The 17,848-nt window shown below is 45.1% G+C and overlaps 1 protein-coding gene across 1 annotated transcript in view; it reads right to left on the reverse strand.

Moving 5' to 3' along the window:
• LOC138505094 (uncharacterized) overlaps positions 1–17,848 on the reverse strand; it is a 717,078-nt gene that overhangs the window by 188,993 nt on the left and 510,237 nt on the right. The window contains exons 48-49 of the mRNA XM_069625408.1: positions 13,600–13,863; positions 4,754–5,020 (exon numbers count right to left, since the gene is read on the reverse strand). Of these exons, the coding sequence (XP_069481509.1) occupies positions 4,754–5,020; positions 13,600–13,863 (531 nt within the window). The remainder of the gene's footprint in view (positions 1–4,753; positions 5,021–13,599; positions 13,864–17,848) is intronic.

Here is a 17,848-nt window from a genome sequence, read left to right on the forward strand (position 1 = left end):
GTGGACGTTCTCCTGGACATGTGTTTCTGTTGCACTATGTGGACACATGGTACTTCACATGATTGGACTTTGTGGATTTGGCATTGTTTTATCTGGCCCACCTACCTGAATCTTCGGATGTCTGCACTCTTTTCTCCATCCCTCCGACTCCCTCTATGCTCTCCATTCCGATGGTGGAGGCACAGATTTCTTCCCAGGGGGTCAACTTGATGGGTGATTCAGGACCTCCCCCGGTGGCTGTGGCAATGTTGCGGTTGGCAGAGAGTATGCTGCGGACGCGTATCCGCAGGTCGTCCCATCGCTTTCTGCATTGCTGTGGGTTGCGGGGTGCGGTCCCCACCGCACTTACCCGCTGTGCCACCAGAGCCCATATGGCCTTCTTGTTCGCAAGTGCCGTCCTGGTCATTTGCGTGGAGAAGACGACGGCTGCATTCTCCTGGAGGGTCTCTGTTAGCACGGTGAGTTCCTCACGGGAGAAGTGGACCTGCCGCTTGCGGTCGCACGCTTTCTTCGCTACTTTTCCCATTTTTCTTGGTTTCGCTAGGGTGGATGACGGGTTGGGGTGTGTCTCAGGGTAGTGTTTTTGGTGGTTGTGTGGTTTTAGTGGTTTTATAGGTGTACGGCGGGATGTTTCCCGTTCCGGGCCCATGTTTTTACTTCCGTTTCCGTATATTTCCGGTCACCGTACTTTCCGGTAGGCGCACACTGCGGTGTCCGCTGTGATGGGTGGCGGTATTGCACCTAGGGCGCCGTACGGCGGCGGTGTGGGCCGTTTTGGGGTCATTTCCGCCATCGCGGACTTTGCACTTCCGCCATGCCGTGGTGCTCGTGCCCGATGGGTCGGAATGGGCCGCACTTTGCTCCTTCGTGCAATGGCGGAAACGCTATTTACGCTGTGGCGGTCCGGTCAGTCACTTTCCGCCAGGGTCGTAATGAGGGCCAGTGCATTATGAGAATCCTGTTATGAGCCAGTGCAATCCAAAATCTAAGTAAATAAAATAATGTTAGAGGGACCGGAGAGTTTACAGACAACAGGAGTGGCGGACTGATTCACATTTGCAAACATTGGCCACTGTCACCTTGGCTGGGCCATTGTGTGTAATTTGTTGGTAAAGGGTCATAATGGTGCATGTTGGGCAGTGTACACGAACAATTAGACTCATACATTTCATATTCATATTGTGTAAAAAATGATCTGCCACTTTAGTTAGATGAAAAGTTTGAAACATTATAGCAATTAGTACAAACAACTCATCCTTTATATCTATAACTTTAATAGGGTAGCCAGGGCAACATGGCATAAAAGGTGCTCTATATTGATTGTGTAAAGTGCTTGAATTTGTAAAGTTGAGGGAGGTTCTCACACAACTTGGCCCCTACATATCAACTAAGCCAACATGGTATTGCTTGGAGTTACTTAGTTACGGAACCAATATAGTATAAAGTGCAATGTGTTTTGTGAGCAAACAAATGCATGCTGAAGAAAATATTCTTTGACAAAAAAGGGAATTAGATGAGGAGGAGAGTGTAGGAAAAAGGGTGTTCATTGTGAACACTCAATGTGTAAACGTAGTCGATAGACACAATCAATATTATATGCAAGGAGAACAAACGTAATCCCTAATTATTTTGAAAGAAAACATAGATTTCAGTATCAGAATTGACACAGACATTTTTTGTCATAAAAGCAGAGTTTTGGAATCATCAATGTCCATGACTCTAATCTGTCTGAGATTCAGGTTAGAGGCCTCCCTTGCCAACGTGTAGTGAACGTCTACTGAAGCGAACAATACTTGATCACCCTAAAATGATTTTTGTGGAGAGGACTGATTGAGCTACCAACATTCAATTAGTTACAAGTATATTCCCTTGTAGCAAAATTGAACATTCACTTGTAGGAACATTGTAGGTTTAAATCTGAAGAAATGGCGAAGTAAACATATGTTTTACCACATAGAAATTCTATGTTTTTATCCTTGACCAGCGGGCACATTTTACAAATGGCACCTTTAAGGTCCCTGGAACATAATTGGAAGCTGTGTTGTTTCAGTAGCAGTAGAATTAAAAATATCTCGGCATAATATGGCGTTTCATGGAATTGGTCACATAATAGTAATATCACTGTTCTGCACTTAAGCACCAGGTCCAGTAATGCCCCCCACCCCTGTGAGGCTAATATTGCTTTTTTTAAGTTGGGAAAGGACATGTACAGCTTTTTGCAACAAAAAAATTAAAATTCCAAAAAAATATGGGCGCCATGGATCGGGCGAGGAGGGACTAAATGTTGTCCCGTCTCTCTTTTCATGCATCTGGACACTCCGGGAACACTAGTGCTCGCAGCACCGGTGAGGGACATAGAAGCAGAAGGTAAGAGGGACGGGGATGAGAGGGGGCGAAATGTGTGGATAAGGAGAGGGGCTAGGGGAATGGGGACGAGGGGGATGGAGGGGCACTTACATCACTATCTGGAGGAGGAAGATGGTGGCCTCCAGCTCTGAGGAGGCTCACAACTGGTGCTTTACCATGTGGCAAAGCCCTGTTTCTGAGCCTACTCATTGGCTGGGAGGCCAAGACCATGCCCCTGGCAGATGCTAATACAGAATTTGCAAAAACAAGGGGGTTTCTGGGAGTTTCTCTATTACTGGCATATATCCCAGGTTAGAGTCTCAACCATAGTCTTTAGCTCACCATCCTTTCACAGAAGAGAAATTTCCACTACACATCAGTCTTTGTCCTGCCCAAGGGCAGTCCAGCACCAAAATGCCTGGCAATTATCTTCTGAACAAGAGTACCAACAGCAACCCCAAACACGTGTTTCGGCCTGGTTGGGGCTTGTCAGTGAGGTGGAGCTGTACCTCTATAAGAACAATGAGCAAGGGTTCCAAGTCTGGATTACCCTAGTAACGTAGGGTGAAAACCCAAAGCTACTTAATATGCAAAAACAAGGGGTTTTCTGGGAGTTTCTCTACTACTGGCCTATATCCTAGGTTAGAGTCCCAACCAGAGTCTTTAGCTCACCATCCTTTCACAGAAGAGAAATGTCCACTACACATCAGTCTTTGTCCTGCCCAGAATTCTCTTCTGTGAAAGGATGGTGAGCTAAAGACTCTGGTTGAGACTCTAACCCGGGATATAGGCCGGTAGTAGAGAAACTCCCAGAACCTCCTTACTAGGGTAATCCAGACATGGAACCCTTGCTCACTGTTCTTAGAGAGGCACAGCTCCACCTCAGTGACGAGGCCCAAGCAGGCCGAAACACGTGTCTGGGGTTCTGTTGGTACTCTTGTTCAGAAGAGAATTGCCAGGCATTGCAGTGCTGACTGCCCTTGGGCAGGACAAAGACTGATATTTAGTGGAAATGTCTCTTCTGTGAAAGGATGATGAGCTAAAGACTCTGGTTGAGACTCTAACCCGGAAAATAGGACAGTAATAGAGAAACTCCCAGAACCCCCTTGTTTTTGCATATTAAGTAGCTTGGGGTTTTCACCCTAAGTTACTAGGGTGATCCAGACGTGGAACCCTTGCTAACTGTTCTTAGAGAGGCACAGCTCCACCTCACTGACGAGGCCCAACCAGGCTGAAACACGTGTCTGGGATTGCTGGTGGTACTCTTGTTCAGAAGAGAATTGCCAGGCATTTCAGTGTTGGACTGCCCTTGGGCAGGACAAAGACTGATATGTAGTGGAAGTTTCTCTTCTGTGAAAGGATGGTGAGCTAAAGACTCTGGTTGAGATTCTAACCCCGGATATAGGCCGGTAGTAGAGAAACTCCCAGAACCCCCTTATTTTTGCACTAATACAGAATATTACAATTTTGTTGTAATCTTTGATATATGTTTTATATTGTGATGGATCTAGTCGTATTCAGTTCTCGTGTAGAGGAATTTTTTCCTTCTTGGATCACAGAGAGCAGCAATGATATGGGGCCGTTTTGTGCCTTAAATCAAACAGTTGTTTGATATTGTTTCTGCATTATTTCATATTTATTTCACAGCCAACTCTCGCAACAAATTATGCTGAAGAAGTAAAGCTGATATCCTTAACATTATGGCTCAGGATTAGACTTTTCTTACGTAATGAATAACCATTTCAATGTTTCTAGGTTAAGAGTGGAGACAGCCAAGTCACAATTTGTTTAAGGAAAATATTACCAGAAAACACACCTTGGTACCACTACACAGACACATATTTGGAGAAAAAACCTCAGTAGTGAAAGCTTCCTTTTTGTATGTTTTAGCAATTTTTGCAGGCAAAGTGGCATTGACATTTAAATATTTGCAAACATTGAGGCATATGATGGCATCTTTCCGTCAAAAACACGTGCACATGGATTGTATAGACTATTCAATAAAAAGCAGAAAATATTAATTTTTGTCATTTTTGTTTCAGCTTTAAAGCATCAATAATTGCAAGTCAGGCAAAGGACATCCCATTGGGAATATTGAGGGGTGCTGATGGCAACACCCATAAAATCACAGTGAGCATCTGTAGCAATAGAACTGGGGCAGTCCTGTTATCATCATAGCTCCTTTTAACAACTGCCCTATATTTACCATTGTAGAGAAGCAGTGGGCGTAGTGAACAGCTCTTGCACTATTACGTTTAGCTTATTGCTAATAAAGAAAATAAATTCACAAGATCACCATAGGTTTTGGAAATACTGAATTCATATTTGCTGGTACAATGTCAGAGAACAAGTAAATCAGTGTAGGGCATTCATGAACACAGTATACAAAAACAGAAACTCAACTTACTTGTGTATGAAGATATGAAAGCAGGCAAACTGGTATAATTACCAGCAGCGACTGTCACAATGCGTATTGTGTAGTTTGTCCCAGGTACCAGTCTCTCAAGGGTGGCATAGGCAGTGCTGTTTGTGACACTCCAAGCCCCCTGTGAACTACTGTATGTGATGTTGTAAATGAAATCTGCACCAGTCATATTTGCAGCAGGCGTCCACTCAAGGGAGATTCTGTTTTTCTGCACATTCTTCAAGCTCGGGAACTCTGGCATTGAAGGATCTATGGAGCATGAAAATATGTCATGCATTAAATGAAACGAAAGGCGGAAGTGAATCGATTCATTGACTATGCTTACCAGGGTTGTCCAACTGCAGGCAATGAGGGCCGGAAAACATGTCAGATTGTCGGGCTATCCGGCATTAATATTCATAAGATAAATTTACATACAATATTTCTAAATTCATGCTAATTTATCTTATGAATATTAATCAGTGATATACTGAAAAAGGCCAGGTTTGCAGCCCTGAGGGCTTGGAGTTGGACACTCCTGATGTAAACAGTAGGATATAGGATACACCTCTGCTATTGAGACAACTACATATGGAATAAATTTCTTTTTGCCAGTGCAAACTCTGTAATAAATATGTTTAATAAATACGTATTTAATACACTTTAACAATATGACCTGCCCCTCTTTGCATGAGCATCGGAGTACTTCATATGCAACACATTGGCAATCAATAATGTAGCAGTAACGATGGAGATTACAGAGGGATGTAAATAGGGCAGAGCCAGGTTCAAAGACATGAGCTGATGGCATTGAGGAGAGCAGGTGAGTGCGGAATAAGGAAAAAGTTTGGGTATCTCTCGTGGACTCTTTTTCAATGTTCCATGTCCAAGATGTAAAGAGAAAGCCATTATTGATTTTTCAAATACATTTTTCCTTAGGTACATTAGGAGTAAGCAGCCTGTGACTCTCTAGAGGTGTTGGGTTATGGCTCCAATGATTCTTCGCCTTTGACTATATGGCGAAGGGCAGATGGGAGTTGTAGGTAGGGCTGGGCGATATAGCAACTTTTGGAAATATATTAATACACTTTCAGAATCGATATAGGATGAGACAATATCATTAACATCGAGTTATATACATATCTATACATAATTACATAAACTACCATTTTCTATTTACATTTTGATATTTACATAGCTCTGTGTATTCTGAAACAGGAAGAGTAACCTTGTATGTGCACTTTATTTTGATCAGTGTCTTATAAATAAAAGTGTTTGTGACATCTCACATGTAGTTGGCGGCTAACAACTGAGCATTTACCCACACAAACATAGTGAGATGTGACTTTTGGTCAATATTGGCCAGCCCTAGTTGTAGGCCAAAACATCCGGAGAGACCAAAGTGGATTCCCCTGAAGCTCAATGAAAAACTGCAAATTTCCTCTTGTTATTGGTCTGGAAGTGGGGTAGAAAAATGTGGAGGTAATAACCTACAGTTAAAGACATTAGCATAAACATATAATCCTTAACAGACCACGGAAGCAACAGCATTACAAAAACGTCTAAAACGTAACGGAAAAGTCATCAAAGAGCAAGTTGCATTGAGTTGATAAGGCAACATGATGGTTATCAACAAATCTTAACATATTTCCCTCACAATTGCAGGAAAGAAAAGGGAAGAAGTTGGTATGGATATGAGGACGTTAAATAAAAAGGTGGACAAAAAGAGTAGTGATTGCATCCAATATTCAGTCCTCGTAAGCATCCCTTAATTTGTCACACATTCACTTGAAGTTCTCATGATTCCCCATGCTCCATGTGGCCAGTTTCCCCTTCTCTATTATCCAGTCTTCACCCTGGAGAGGTTACTTGGACTCCAGGTTTCGTGAAACAAGTTTTTTTGCCAGATTCCACAATCTGAGATGAGTGAACAGGAATTTGGTAAAACGATGAATCATTTAAGAAGAATAGCTTTCAGTTGAGCTGGACATCAATGCTGAGGACCAGGTCTATTAGTTCTTAATCCTCGGCCAGATAGGAATGATATTAAGGCACCATGACATAAAATACGTGCAGGTGCCCCTCTCTCTGCCACAGTTACATAATTTGGAATCAAATGTCCATTTCCGAGTCCAATAGAGTCCAAGACATATTTTTATTGCAAGAGACAACCAGCCATATTGATGATCAATTTAGATATTGTGCCAGGTCAGAAAAGAGACGGAGACAATATTTTGATATTGCCACTTTGTTTTTTTATTAAATTATTGAAAAAAGGCCTAACTTTTCCAATTGCTATGTGGGTGTTCCCTTGCTATATAAAGTCTCTAGTCACTTTCTGTGTACATTCTTGTAACTCTTTCACAAGTTCTTTTTGTTATCCCTCCTCCTTAGTGATTGTTTTCCAGGAATCTCTATACATTCTCTGGCTTATGAGTTGCTCCACAGTAAAGTGCCTTTTGTACTACTCTAGTATATTCTTACTTAGTTGTGACATATACTTTTGGTATGCAATGTTCCCCCTCCCTTGGGGTGGCTTGGTTTGTGTATCTTTTCTCTTATGGGCTTCACTTGTCTTCCCTTCATAAAATTATCTTTCTGGTTTACAGTCTGTGCCTCTTAACATATGTGGTACATTCCCCTCTTTTCAGGGTACTTGAGGCTCAATCTTAATGGTCTCTTTTCCAGCTTTTATGGTGATTCGCTATCTCACATTATTACAGTTCAATTTCCTCGACTTTAATTTCATTGTCTCATCAATTGCACTGAGACGATATTCTCCTGTTTCATAATAGTTCCCCGCCGGTCTTCCGTTTCTCCCGTTCTCCCTGTTACCTTGTAATATGTGGGGGAACATCTCCGGGGTCTGGATTCGCTCGGGTTCACTTCGGTTGTTTAAATTCGTAACCTTCTCGTCTTCTCCAGTGTCCCGCTCTGGGGCCTATCTCTCTGTGCGACCTGGTAAGCCAGCGGGTATCTGGACGGTTCGTTGATTTTGCAGCTTTGCGTGTTTTTGCATTGTTGTATGGGGACACTGCCCACCACAAAGTCTTTGTGGTCAAGCCACCCCCTTGATTGGAGTTCCTGTCTCCTTGGTTTCTCTCTCCTTATCAACGCTTGGTGTCTAGCGTCTTATTCTCGCTCTCTGAGCTGGTCCGAAAGTTGCAAGCTCTGTGTTTTTCTAATTCACTCCGCCTCTCTCATGTGTTACGCTGCCAGAGGACTTCCCCTGTTTGCGTATGCATCTCTGCGCTTCATTTTGCATCAGCGTGTGCTCTCCTTTCAGCCTCTTTGTATCAGTTAAATGGTGGTTTCTATTTAAGAGGCATACTCTCTTTCTTGTTTGTAACAGTATAATTGAGTTTCTTTTCCAGCCAAGTCTGTTGTTTTTATACTGTTCTTCACATCTGATAGTCCCATGTATGCCACCATGGGGAATGACTTAGGGAGTTCCTCACAGAAATGGCATATTGATATTGATATTGTATTTATATCACACTCGTACACAAGTGTTTCAGAGAGCGACAAGGCAAGGGAGGGGAACAGGGGAGAATAAAACAGCGATCTTACTAGGCCCAGTGACATTGAGAACGCGCAAGTGCATGGGAGAGGGGAGGGGAAAAGTGCATGGAAGGGGAGAGAAGTGGAAAGTGTGAAGCAGAGGAGAAACTGATAAATAATAATACATTAATAATAAAGGCAACAAACAGTGGTAGTGCAGCCAGCAATTTGCAAGTGCTAGGTTTAAGGCAGCAGACAGGGTAGGTCTGATAAGTGCAGGAAGAAAAGGGGGGGGGCTATATGGGTACAGATACAGACCCCAGTGCAAGGGGTGGCCCAGAGGCAGTGCAGGAGGGGCGAGGGGTGAGCAGGTACCTGGGCCTGGAGGACAGAGGGTGGCCAGGTGCACGGTGCCAAGAGGGAACAGATCAGCAGGGGAGAGGGGGAGCAAAGGCAGTAGAAAAGAGGAAGGTCTTGAGGTGCTTCCGGAACCAGAGATGGTTCTCCTCAAGTTTTAGAGTAGCAGGGAGGCTGTTCCAGAGGGAGGCCCCAGCCGAAGACAGAGATCTATCCCCAGCTCGTTTCTTTAAAAAACGACTGACTCTGAGGGAGTTAGAGGTAGAGGAGCGAAGAGCTCGAGAGGGGAGGTATTTGCGGAGGGATAGCTGAAGGTATTTTGGACCCAGGCCCCAGAAAGCCTTGTGGACAATGCAGAGGGTTTTGAATTTAATCCTTGCATCCACTGGGAGCCAATGGAGAGATTTCAGAGCTGGAGAGATACGATCCCAGGGCTTGAGGCCAAGGACAAGTCTCACAGTCCTGTTCTGGATTAGTTGTAGAGGGCGGAGAGTAGAGGCAGGTAGATTTAGAAAGAGGCTGTTACAATAGTCCAACAAAGAGAGAACCAGAGCTTGGGATACCATGAGCTTCTGCGGGAAGGTGAGGAAAGGCAGAGTACCTCTGAGGAGGTGCAGTAGGAAATTTGACTTTTTAGAGACCTCAGAGATGTGGGCGGAGAAGGAAAGGGTAGAGTCAAAGATGACCCTGAGGTTCTTAGCCTCGCAGGTGAGGGTAGGAGGAGGGCCAAGTGAGGCCGGCCAGAGAGTGAGGGGAAAGGATGGTGAAGGTGTGCCGATGAGGAGGATCTCCGTCTTGCTGGCATTCAGACAAAGATCATTGGCGGCACGCCAATCTTGAATGGCAGTTAGGCCATCAGAGATGAGAGAGGGAGAGGAGGTGGCAGAGGGCAGCCTGAAAATGAGTTGAGTGTCATCAGCGTAGCACTGGAAATTTGAGCAGAAAGCAGCAATGCAGTGGGCGAGCATTACCATGTATTGGTTGAAAAGCCAGGGCAAGAGGTTAGAACCCTGGGGAACACCACAGGTAGAGAGGATGATAGATGAAAGGAAGGAACCAAGTTGGACCTGGGAGGGTTGATCTGAGAGGAAAGAGGACAGCCAGACCAGAACCTGATCAGTAATACCCAGGTTTTCACAGAGATGGTTGAGCAGGATGGGATGGTTGACCGTGTCGAAGGCAGAAGAGAGATCAAGGAGGATGAGGACAGAGGGAATGTTAGAGTCAAGGTTGGAGAGCAGATCTTCACGGATGTTCCGAAGTGTAGTTTCCGTGCTTCTGGCAGCTCTGAAGCAAGACTGGTGGTCATGGAGACAGCCAACAGAATTGAAATGAAGGTTAAGCTGAGAGATGGCCAACTTTTCTAGGAGTTTGCCCAGAAAGGGAGTAATGGAAATTGGGCGATAGTTAGCTGGACAAAAGGATCAGCTGTGGGTTTCTTGAGAAGAGGATGCACAAGGGAGTGCTTCAGAGGGGAGGGGAAGGATCCTGAGGCAAATGAGTGGTTGCAAAAATCAGCAAGGGCCGGACCGAGGGTGTCAATGGTCCTTGATTGTTTTAGAGGAACAGGGATGAACATGTTTTGATGAGGCTTTCACAGATCAGGCTTGTCAGATGACCTCGTCAGGGGAGAAAAGAGGAAAGGACGAGATGGATGGTGGGGGGTGGCTAAAGGAGGGTCAGCAAGCACAGATGGAGAGGGGAGAGGGGGGTTGGGTTGGAGAGGGTGGACAGGATGTGCTGGGAGTCCTTATCACCTAAGGGGTGCACTGGCTACCTGGCCACCCTCTGATTTCGGGCCCAGGTCTCCTCCCCCGCCAGTTGCACACCTGCACTGCCTTCCTTGCAACCCTGCACTTGGGGGCTGTTTTTTCTGTATCCCTACAGTCCCTTACCAGCACTTGACACTTGATGCCTGCACTTACCCTTTACCCTTGCACTTGCCAGCTGCTGGCCATACTTCACTTATTGTTATTTATTCTATTATCCTTTTACTGCTCTGTCCCCTCCCTCTTCCCCTCGCACTCTCCCCATCCCCCTTCCTGTGCACTTGCACGATCTGAATGACACCTGGCCTAGTAGGATCGTTGTCTGTCTTCCCTCTGTTCCCCCTCCCTTGCCTCGTCGCGCCTTGAAACACTTGTGTACAGGCGCATTATAAATGCCATATCATATCATATCGCCTGGCAGTCAATATCACAAAGCACCTTAAGATTTGTAGGAATGAGTATTGAAATAGGGAGAAGGACTCACCCCAGTTCCAGTGCTTCTGGTGCTTCCGATGTTTCAGCTCACTTCTGCTTTTACTATAGCCAGAGGAATTATGGTAGAGATTGGATTTTCTAAATGTTCCTCTTTAGATCATACAACCGGAGCATCGGGAACCATTAGGGTAAAAATCGCAGGAGCACGGAGCAAAGCTAACAGGGCCAACCTACACGCTGCACTCTGCTGTGATCTGCTGCAAGCTGGGCTGAAATAAGGAAAGGTCGTCCTCCACACAGTGAGCACTGAAAAAAGGCTGTGACACACAGGTCGGCTCAAGAGTCTGCAACACGACCAACACACTCGACACACTGTGCTGCGCTCTGCTGCAAGCCGGGCTGAAATAAAGCAAGGTCCTCCTCTACAAAGTGAACACTGAAAAAAGGCTCTGTCACACAGCTCGGCTCAAGAGTCTGCAACACAACCAACACACTTGCTGCACTACGCTGTGCTCCGCTAAAAGCCGGGCTGAAATAAGGCAAGGTCCTCCTCCACACAGTAAGCACTGAAAAAAGACCCTGACACATAGGTCGGCTCAAGAACATACTCACCACACTCGGCTGCACTCTGCTGCAAGCCGGGATGAAACAAGGCAAGGTCCTCCTTCACACAGTGAGCACTGAAAAATTACTCTGACAGGTCGGCTCAATAGTCTGCAACACAACCAACACACTTGCCGCACTCCGCTGCGCTCCGCTGCAAGCCGGGCTGAAATAAGGCAAGGTCCTCCTCCACACAGTGAGCACTGAAAAAAGACTCTGACACACAGGTCGGCTCAAGAGTCTGCAACACGGCCAACACATTCGCCGCACTTCCAAGTCATTTGAATGATGACCTTCACCACCAGGTCAACAGAAGAGACAATCAGCGCTGCTTTTGTGTAATATAAGAAAATATGAGGTCTTTTTTTCTTTTGGTTTGCGAGATTGCAATTTAGGAAGAGAGCTAAATTAAGTCAACGCCTAGTTGGTCTATACTTTTTCAGATCCACTTAAATTGTGACCTAGATGAGAGCTTGGTCAGAAAAATTTACATTAAAAATATCCACTTTAGTTATGTCAGCACCAGTGTGTGGGTGGATAGTTGTATGTTGCCAATATCTTCTTTGGTTATGTCATCCTTTCAATTCCTTCATAGGCAAAGGTAATTGATATCGAATGAGCTGTCAGGTGCAGTGCAGTGAACAGCATGCCACCTCCCGACAGGTGTGCCAGTTTCCATGTGTGCACAAGGCCTAACTGCCTTACAAGACCCTGTAGTTTCTTTATGCCTCAAGTTGTCTGGTGTCTGACCAGCTAGGATTCTGTCCAATTGGTTTTCAGATGGTAGTTTGAAGTCCCTACCTACCAGCAAGTAAGGGCATTTGTGAAAGTCCCATAATATTATATAGAATATCCTTGGAGTGTATGTGTGTAGAAATATGTTACCTAGAGAAACTGATTTTTTTTCAAAATTAGGATGCAGAATCAAATAATTAGAGACTGGATCATTTCCTACCCGTTTCTGCCCTCCATGTTGTAGGGATACAACTGATTAGAACCTGAAAATTAGAAGAAGTTCAGGAGTGGAAATCAACCCCCACCACTCCCATCTCTATTAAGTCATCTCCTTTGCAATTAAATGTGTCTCCAGGAGCAATTGATGTCACGCCCCATACCTCCTGGACTACTCCAAGTAATGGGTGGAGAAGCCAATATTTTACAAAGCAATATTACATGAACTAGAGCATGTTCTTGCCTCCCTTTATTCTGGCTTCATGGGTATGTTAAGAGTAGCTACTGACAACCTTCCAAGAGTTCCCCTTTTGCTGCAACTGTCTCACTTGTGTGGTCTCCTCACTAGGATCATCCCCACCCAGAACCCTCCCGTATTGTTTGTTGTACAGATGCATTTGAGTGTGCATTGGCCATTGCTGTAGCCCTTTTACTTTTAAGGGCAGATTTGCACAGTTCAGTGAGCTGTTTGTATGATATACTGATTTTACTTCATTCATTTTATATTGCCCCATTGCCCTGTGGCAGCACGCAGATTCCCAGGAGTCATTTGTCTTGTATCTTCCCATAAGTTGTGGGTCCTGGAACTACCAGTGCTGCCCATGTTTCTGGTGTATGCAAGTGGCATAAGAAGGAGCATCAAGAACATGCACCAGATGAAAAGTGTAAAGGCAGGAGCTCATGAAGCAAGCCCACAGGGCCCATGCAATATACACATTTTAATATCAGGAAAATAAGCATGGTAAATAACACACTTATCAAACAGCAGGACTGTGATGAATAAATGCTAACATAACATTAGGCCACCAAAAATCATTGGCTCAGTATATTAATCTAAAACATCATCACCATTAACATCAAATTGCGCAATTAATCAAGGACAAACAAGAAATAAGGTGTAGAGGCATTACTAATGAGGATCCTTCCTATTTTACATATTTACTTCAAACAGTACTGACAATGGGCCTCATTACGAGTTTTGCAGTGCAGGAAAAAAGTGGAGGTGATTCCGTTACCTCAATTTTCCCACGTTATTACCACTGGCGGAATTAGCAGGTTTTAATACTGCCTAATTTTGGAGGTACATTGGAGGAACTACCTCCTATTACTTAAACCTCATAAAAGTGCAGGTAAAATTCACCATGAAGTCAAAAATGATTTTCTGTCTTTATGTATTGTGGCTGTTTTGACACTTTCGACAATAAATCTGTACACTGTAACATATACACTTACATGTTACTCCCGTCACTGGATCTGATGTCTCGTTGTACGGGCCGCTGGCTGTTGTGATTGTGACAGTGTATTCCCTACCAGGGAGCAAGCTTGTGAAAGTAACAGGCTGCGTAGTTGTGCTGTTCTGGGTTTGGTTGACGGCTCCTTGAATGGCGATAGTGTATAGTTCCACAATTCCAGGGGGTTGGTTCCAGCTGACCTGCAAGGAACTTGTTGAGTGATTGTTTATGACAGTAATATTCCCAAGTGGTATCCGTTCAGGCCCTAAGGAGGAAAAGGTCAGATGTCTTAATAATCTCTACATTGGTGGAGCATTGAGACCCAAATCATAATAGATATCACAGATTTCTCAATAACTGCATTAAGGGTCATCAGGATATGCCTAGCAACTCCCGGGGTACCCACAGGCACTTCCTGCCACTCCTGGTTTGGCATCCGAGAGAGGGAGTTTGGCCTGCCCGAGCTCAGCAGCTGTTGAAGAAATGGGTAACGGAATACCCCTGAGGTTAGACCAACTTGAGACCGATTGACCAGTTCAAGGGGGTGCATAACTGGACCAACAATGTATAGGCATGTGCATGTGGTGCATGTTGATCAGGCTGTTATGCTAGGGATTGCTCTGTATACTGTCTGGATTGAAAGAAGAAGGAATAGCCATAAGTGTTAGAGGGTATATGTCTACAAATTAAGAACGCTTTGTTCTTCTGTCAATAACTAAATTGCTGACGCTGTCTAGCAATTTTTATAATGCCTGAGGTAAGGAATGCATGTTTGATTATATCTTAGTGAATATTGGATGTCATCAATGAAATCTGCACATAACACAAGAGTATATGCTTTTAAACTGCAGTGGTTGCTGATACAAGAACCATATCGTTTTGGATGCATATAATATAATAGCAGCAATGGTACATGTGTGAATGCACCTTACAAGTGATTGTAACTAAAGCAAGGATAGGTGCTGGCAATGAGTCCATTCAGTTAAATAAAATATGTATTCCCCTCCTTGTGATAGGCAAAAATATGTCATTCTTGTAGCTGTATTTTTCAATCCGAGACAGTATGCGTTTCACTCTGATAGATATTGTTTAGCGATCATTAGCGCACTTTGAAATAGCAAAGTGATATAGATGGCACAAGTGAATTAACTAATATCAATTTAAATGAATAACAATATTGCATGAATTTCATTGTAGGTAATGTGAAAGCACTTTCTTTTTAAAAAGATAGTGGTGTCTTTAGTAAACAGGAAATAGAGAAAGAATCACTATGTGCTTAAGAATTGAAACCTTACGTGGAGGCACATATATTGAAAGAATCAGATCCAACTAATCTCGAGCCTTTGTGGAGAGCGAGAGCCGTCGCCCATCTCTATGCTGAAACCTGCATGCACATGCATATTAATGTCAGAGTGCTAGAACGATGAGATGGTGAGCAAGCTCTTCAAGGGCAGAAAAGTGCAAGGAAGTGAATGAACACGAGCAAAACCAACAAGTATTTGTTGCTAATGAAAAATTGAAGAAATGAACCTCTCCAGGGTGCATAAACAAACACACTGAGAGCACATTGATACCCATACATCAAAATGCTGGGAGGCGCATTCTCCCAGTGTGTCTGTAATTAACACAATGTATTATGAGAATCCTGTTATGAGCCAGTGCAATCCAAAATCCAAGTAAATAATATAATGTAAGAGGGACTGGAGAGTTTACGGAGAGCAGGGCTGACGGCCTGATTCCATATTTGCAAACGTTGGCCACTGTCACGTTGGTTGGGCCATTGTTTTTCTTTGGTTGGTAAAGGGTCAATATGGTGCATGCAAGGCAGTGTTCACAAACAATTAGACTCATACATTTCATATGATTTAATGAGGTGTTGGTACATATTCATATTGTGTGAAAAATTATGTGGCAGATTAGTTAGATGAAAAGTTTAAAAACTTAAAGCAATGAGTATAAACTCATCTATTATATCAATATCTTTATTAGGGTAGCCAGGGTAACATGGCATAAAAGGTGCTTTATATTGATTGTGTGAAGTGCTTGAATTTGAAAAGTTGATGGAGGTTCTCATACAACTTGGCCCCTACATATCAACTAAGCCAACATGGTATTGCTTGGAGTTACTTAGTTACGGAACCAATATAGTATAAAGTGCAATGGCCCTCATTACGACCCTGGCGGAAAGTAACCGACCGGACCGCCATAGCGTAAATAGCGTTTCCGCCATTGCACGACGGAGTAAAGTGCGGCTAATTCTGACCCATCGGGCACGAGCACTACGCCATGGCGGAAGTGCAAAGTCCACGATGGCGGAAATGTCCCCAAAACGCCCCTCACCGCCGTCGTACGGCGCCCTATGTGCAATTCCGCCACCCATCATAGCGGTCACCGTAATGAGCGGCAATCGGAAAATACGGTGACCGTAAATATACGGAAACGGAAGTAAAAACATGGTCTCGGAACGGGAAACAGCACGCCGTACACCTATAAAATCAGAATTCCCACACAACCATTAAAAATACTACCCTGAGACACATCCCAACCCGTTAGCCACCCTAGTGAAAACAATAAAAATGGGAAAAGTAGCGAAAAAAGCATGCGACCGCAAGCGGCAGGTCCACTTCTCCCCTGAGGAACTCACCGTGCTCACAGAGACCCTCCAGGAGAATGCTGCCGTCGTCTTCTCGACGCAAATGACCAGGACGGCACTTGCGAACAAGAAGGCCATATGGGCCCTGGTGGCACAGCGGGTAAGTGCGGTGGGGACCGCACCCCGCAACCCACAGCAATGCAGAAAGCGATGGGACGACTTGCGGATACGCGTACGGAGCATACTATCCGCCAACCGTAACATTGCCACAGCTACCGGGGGAGGATCGGAATCACCCATCAAGTTGACCCCCTGGGAAGAAATCTGTGCCTCCACCATTGGAATGGAGAGTATAGAGGGAGTCGGAGGGATGGAGAAAGGAGTGCAGACATCCGAAGAATCAGGTAGGTGGGCCAAATAAAACAATGCTAAATCCACAATGTCCAATCATGTGAAGCACCATGTGTCCACATAGTGCAACAGAAACACATGTCCAGGAGAACGTCCACATACATTGGCCTGATAGCGCACTTAAAAAGTCACATTAAATACATAAATAATTAAAAATCCTAAAAACACCCTCTACACGTGCAGCAGGCACACCCTAACTGCAGGCTGCAAAACAACTGCATCCTCAATCCACACAAAAATGAAACCACCTCCAAGGCCCTGACCCAAATCACCCTCAGGTACCACCCCAATGCATGTGATACATTGCCATTCCAATTTCCACAGACCCATTAATAACGCTCGCCCTCCTTTACTCCACCACAGGGTCCGATTCAAACGACGAGCTCCAGGACACCCCTACCAGCACACCTGCAAAGAGGGCCAAGACCAACGGCCAAAGACCCTCCACCTCAGCTGCACGGATCAAGACACGGCAGCAGCACAAATCAAGTGGCAGCACACAGGAGGGAACTTCAACAGGCACCCCAGCAGCCAGCATGCCCACAACAGTACCACCACAGGTCCCCCCAATGGATGCCACAGAAGGCACTGCTTCTGGCGGCAGCAGCACCATAGGTGACACTGCATTAATGGCAGCATGCTCCGACACAGAAAACGGTGATGTCGATCTAGGATCCATCCATGACCTGTCTCAATCCCCCTGTTTGTTTCATCCCGTACACCATGAGGATACCACGCAGGGGCACCCACAAGACGACGACTGGCCATCCCCCACAAGCCCTGTGTCAACATGAGGTGATCAGCCCCTCTGTGACACCACCGCAAATGGCCATGGCCCAGCAGAGGCAACAGTCCCTCGACCAGGTGATCGTGCAACAGCAGCAACTGGCCACGCTCCTCAAGGACCATGCTGATGAATGTGGGGGTACTAAGGCAGCCATAGAAACATCTACTGAGACACTTAGGGCAGAAATGGAGAGAAGTACAGAGACACTAAGGGCACAAAAGGAGAGAAGCACCGAGAGCCTGAGGGTACAAATGGAGAGAAGCACCGAGAGCCTGAGGGGGGAACTGCATGTGACGTCCAAAGACGTATGTGCTGAACTTGCCGCTGTGCGCCGTGTGCTCACTGAGCTCTCACAAACCCGTAGGGACATGCATGGACGTGAGCAGGCAGAGACATCATCCGTTGCAAGTTCCGTCCAGGGCAGCCCCCAACGTAGATCTGGGAGGAACCTGCGCTCCA

The sequence above is a fragment of the Ambystoma mexicanum genome, chromosome 11 (genome assembly GCF_040938575.1).
Source record: "Ambystoma mexicanum isolate Mex_15411 chromosome 11, UKY_AmexF1_1, whole genome shotgun sequence".
NCBI lineage: Eukaryota > Metazoa > Chordata > Amphibia > Caudata > Ambystomatidae > Ambystoma > Ambystoma mexicanum.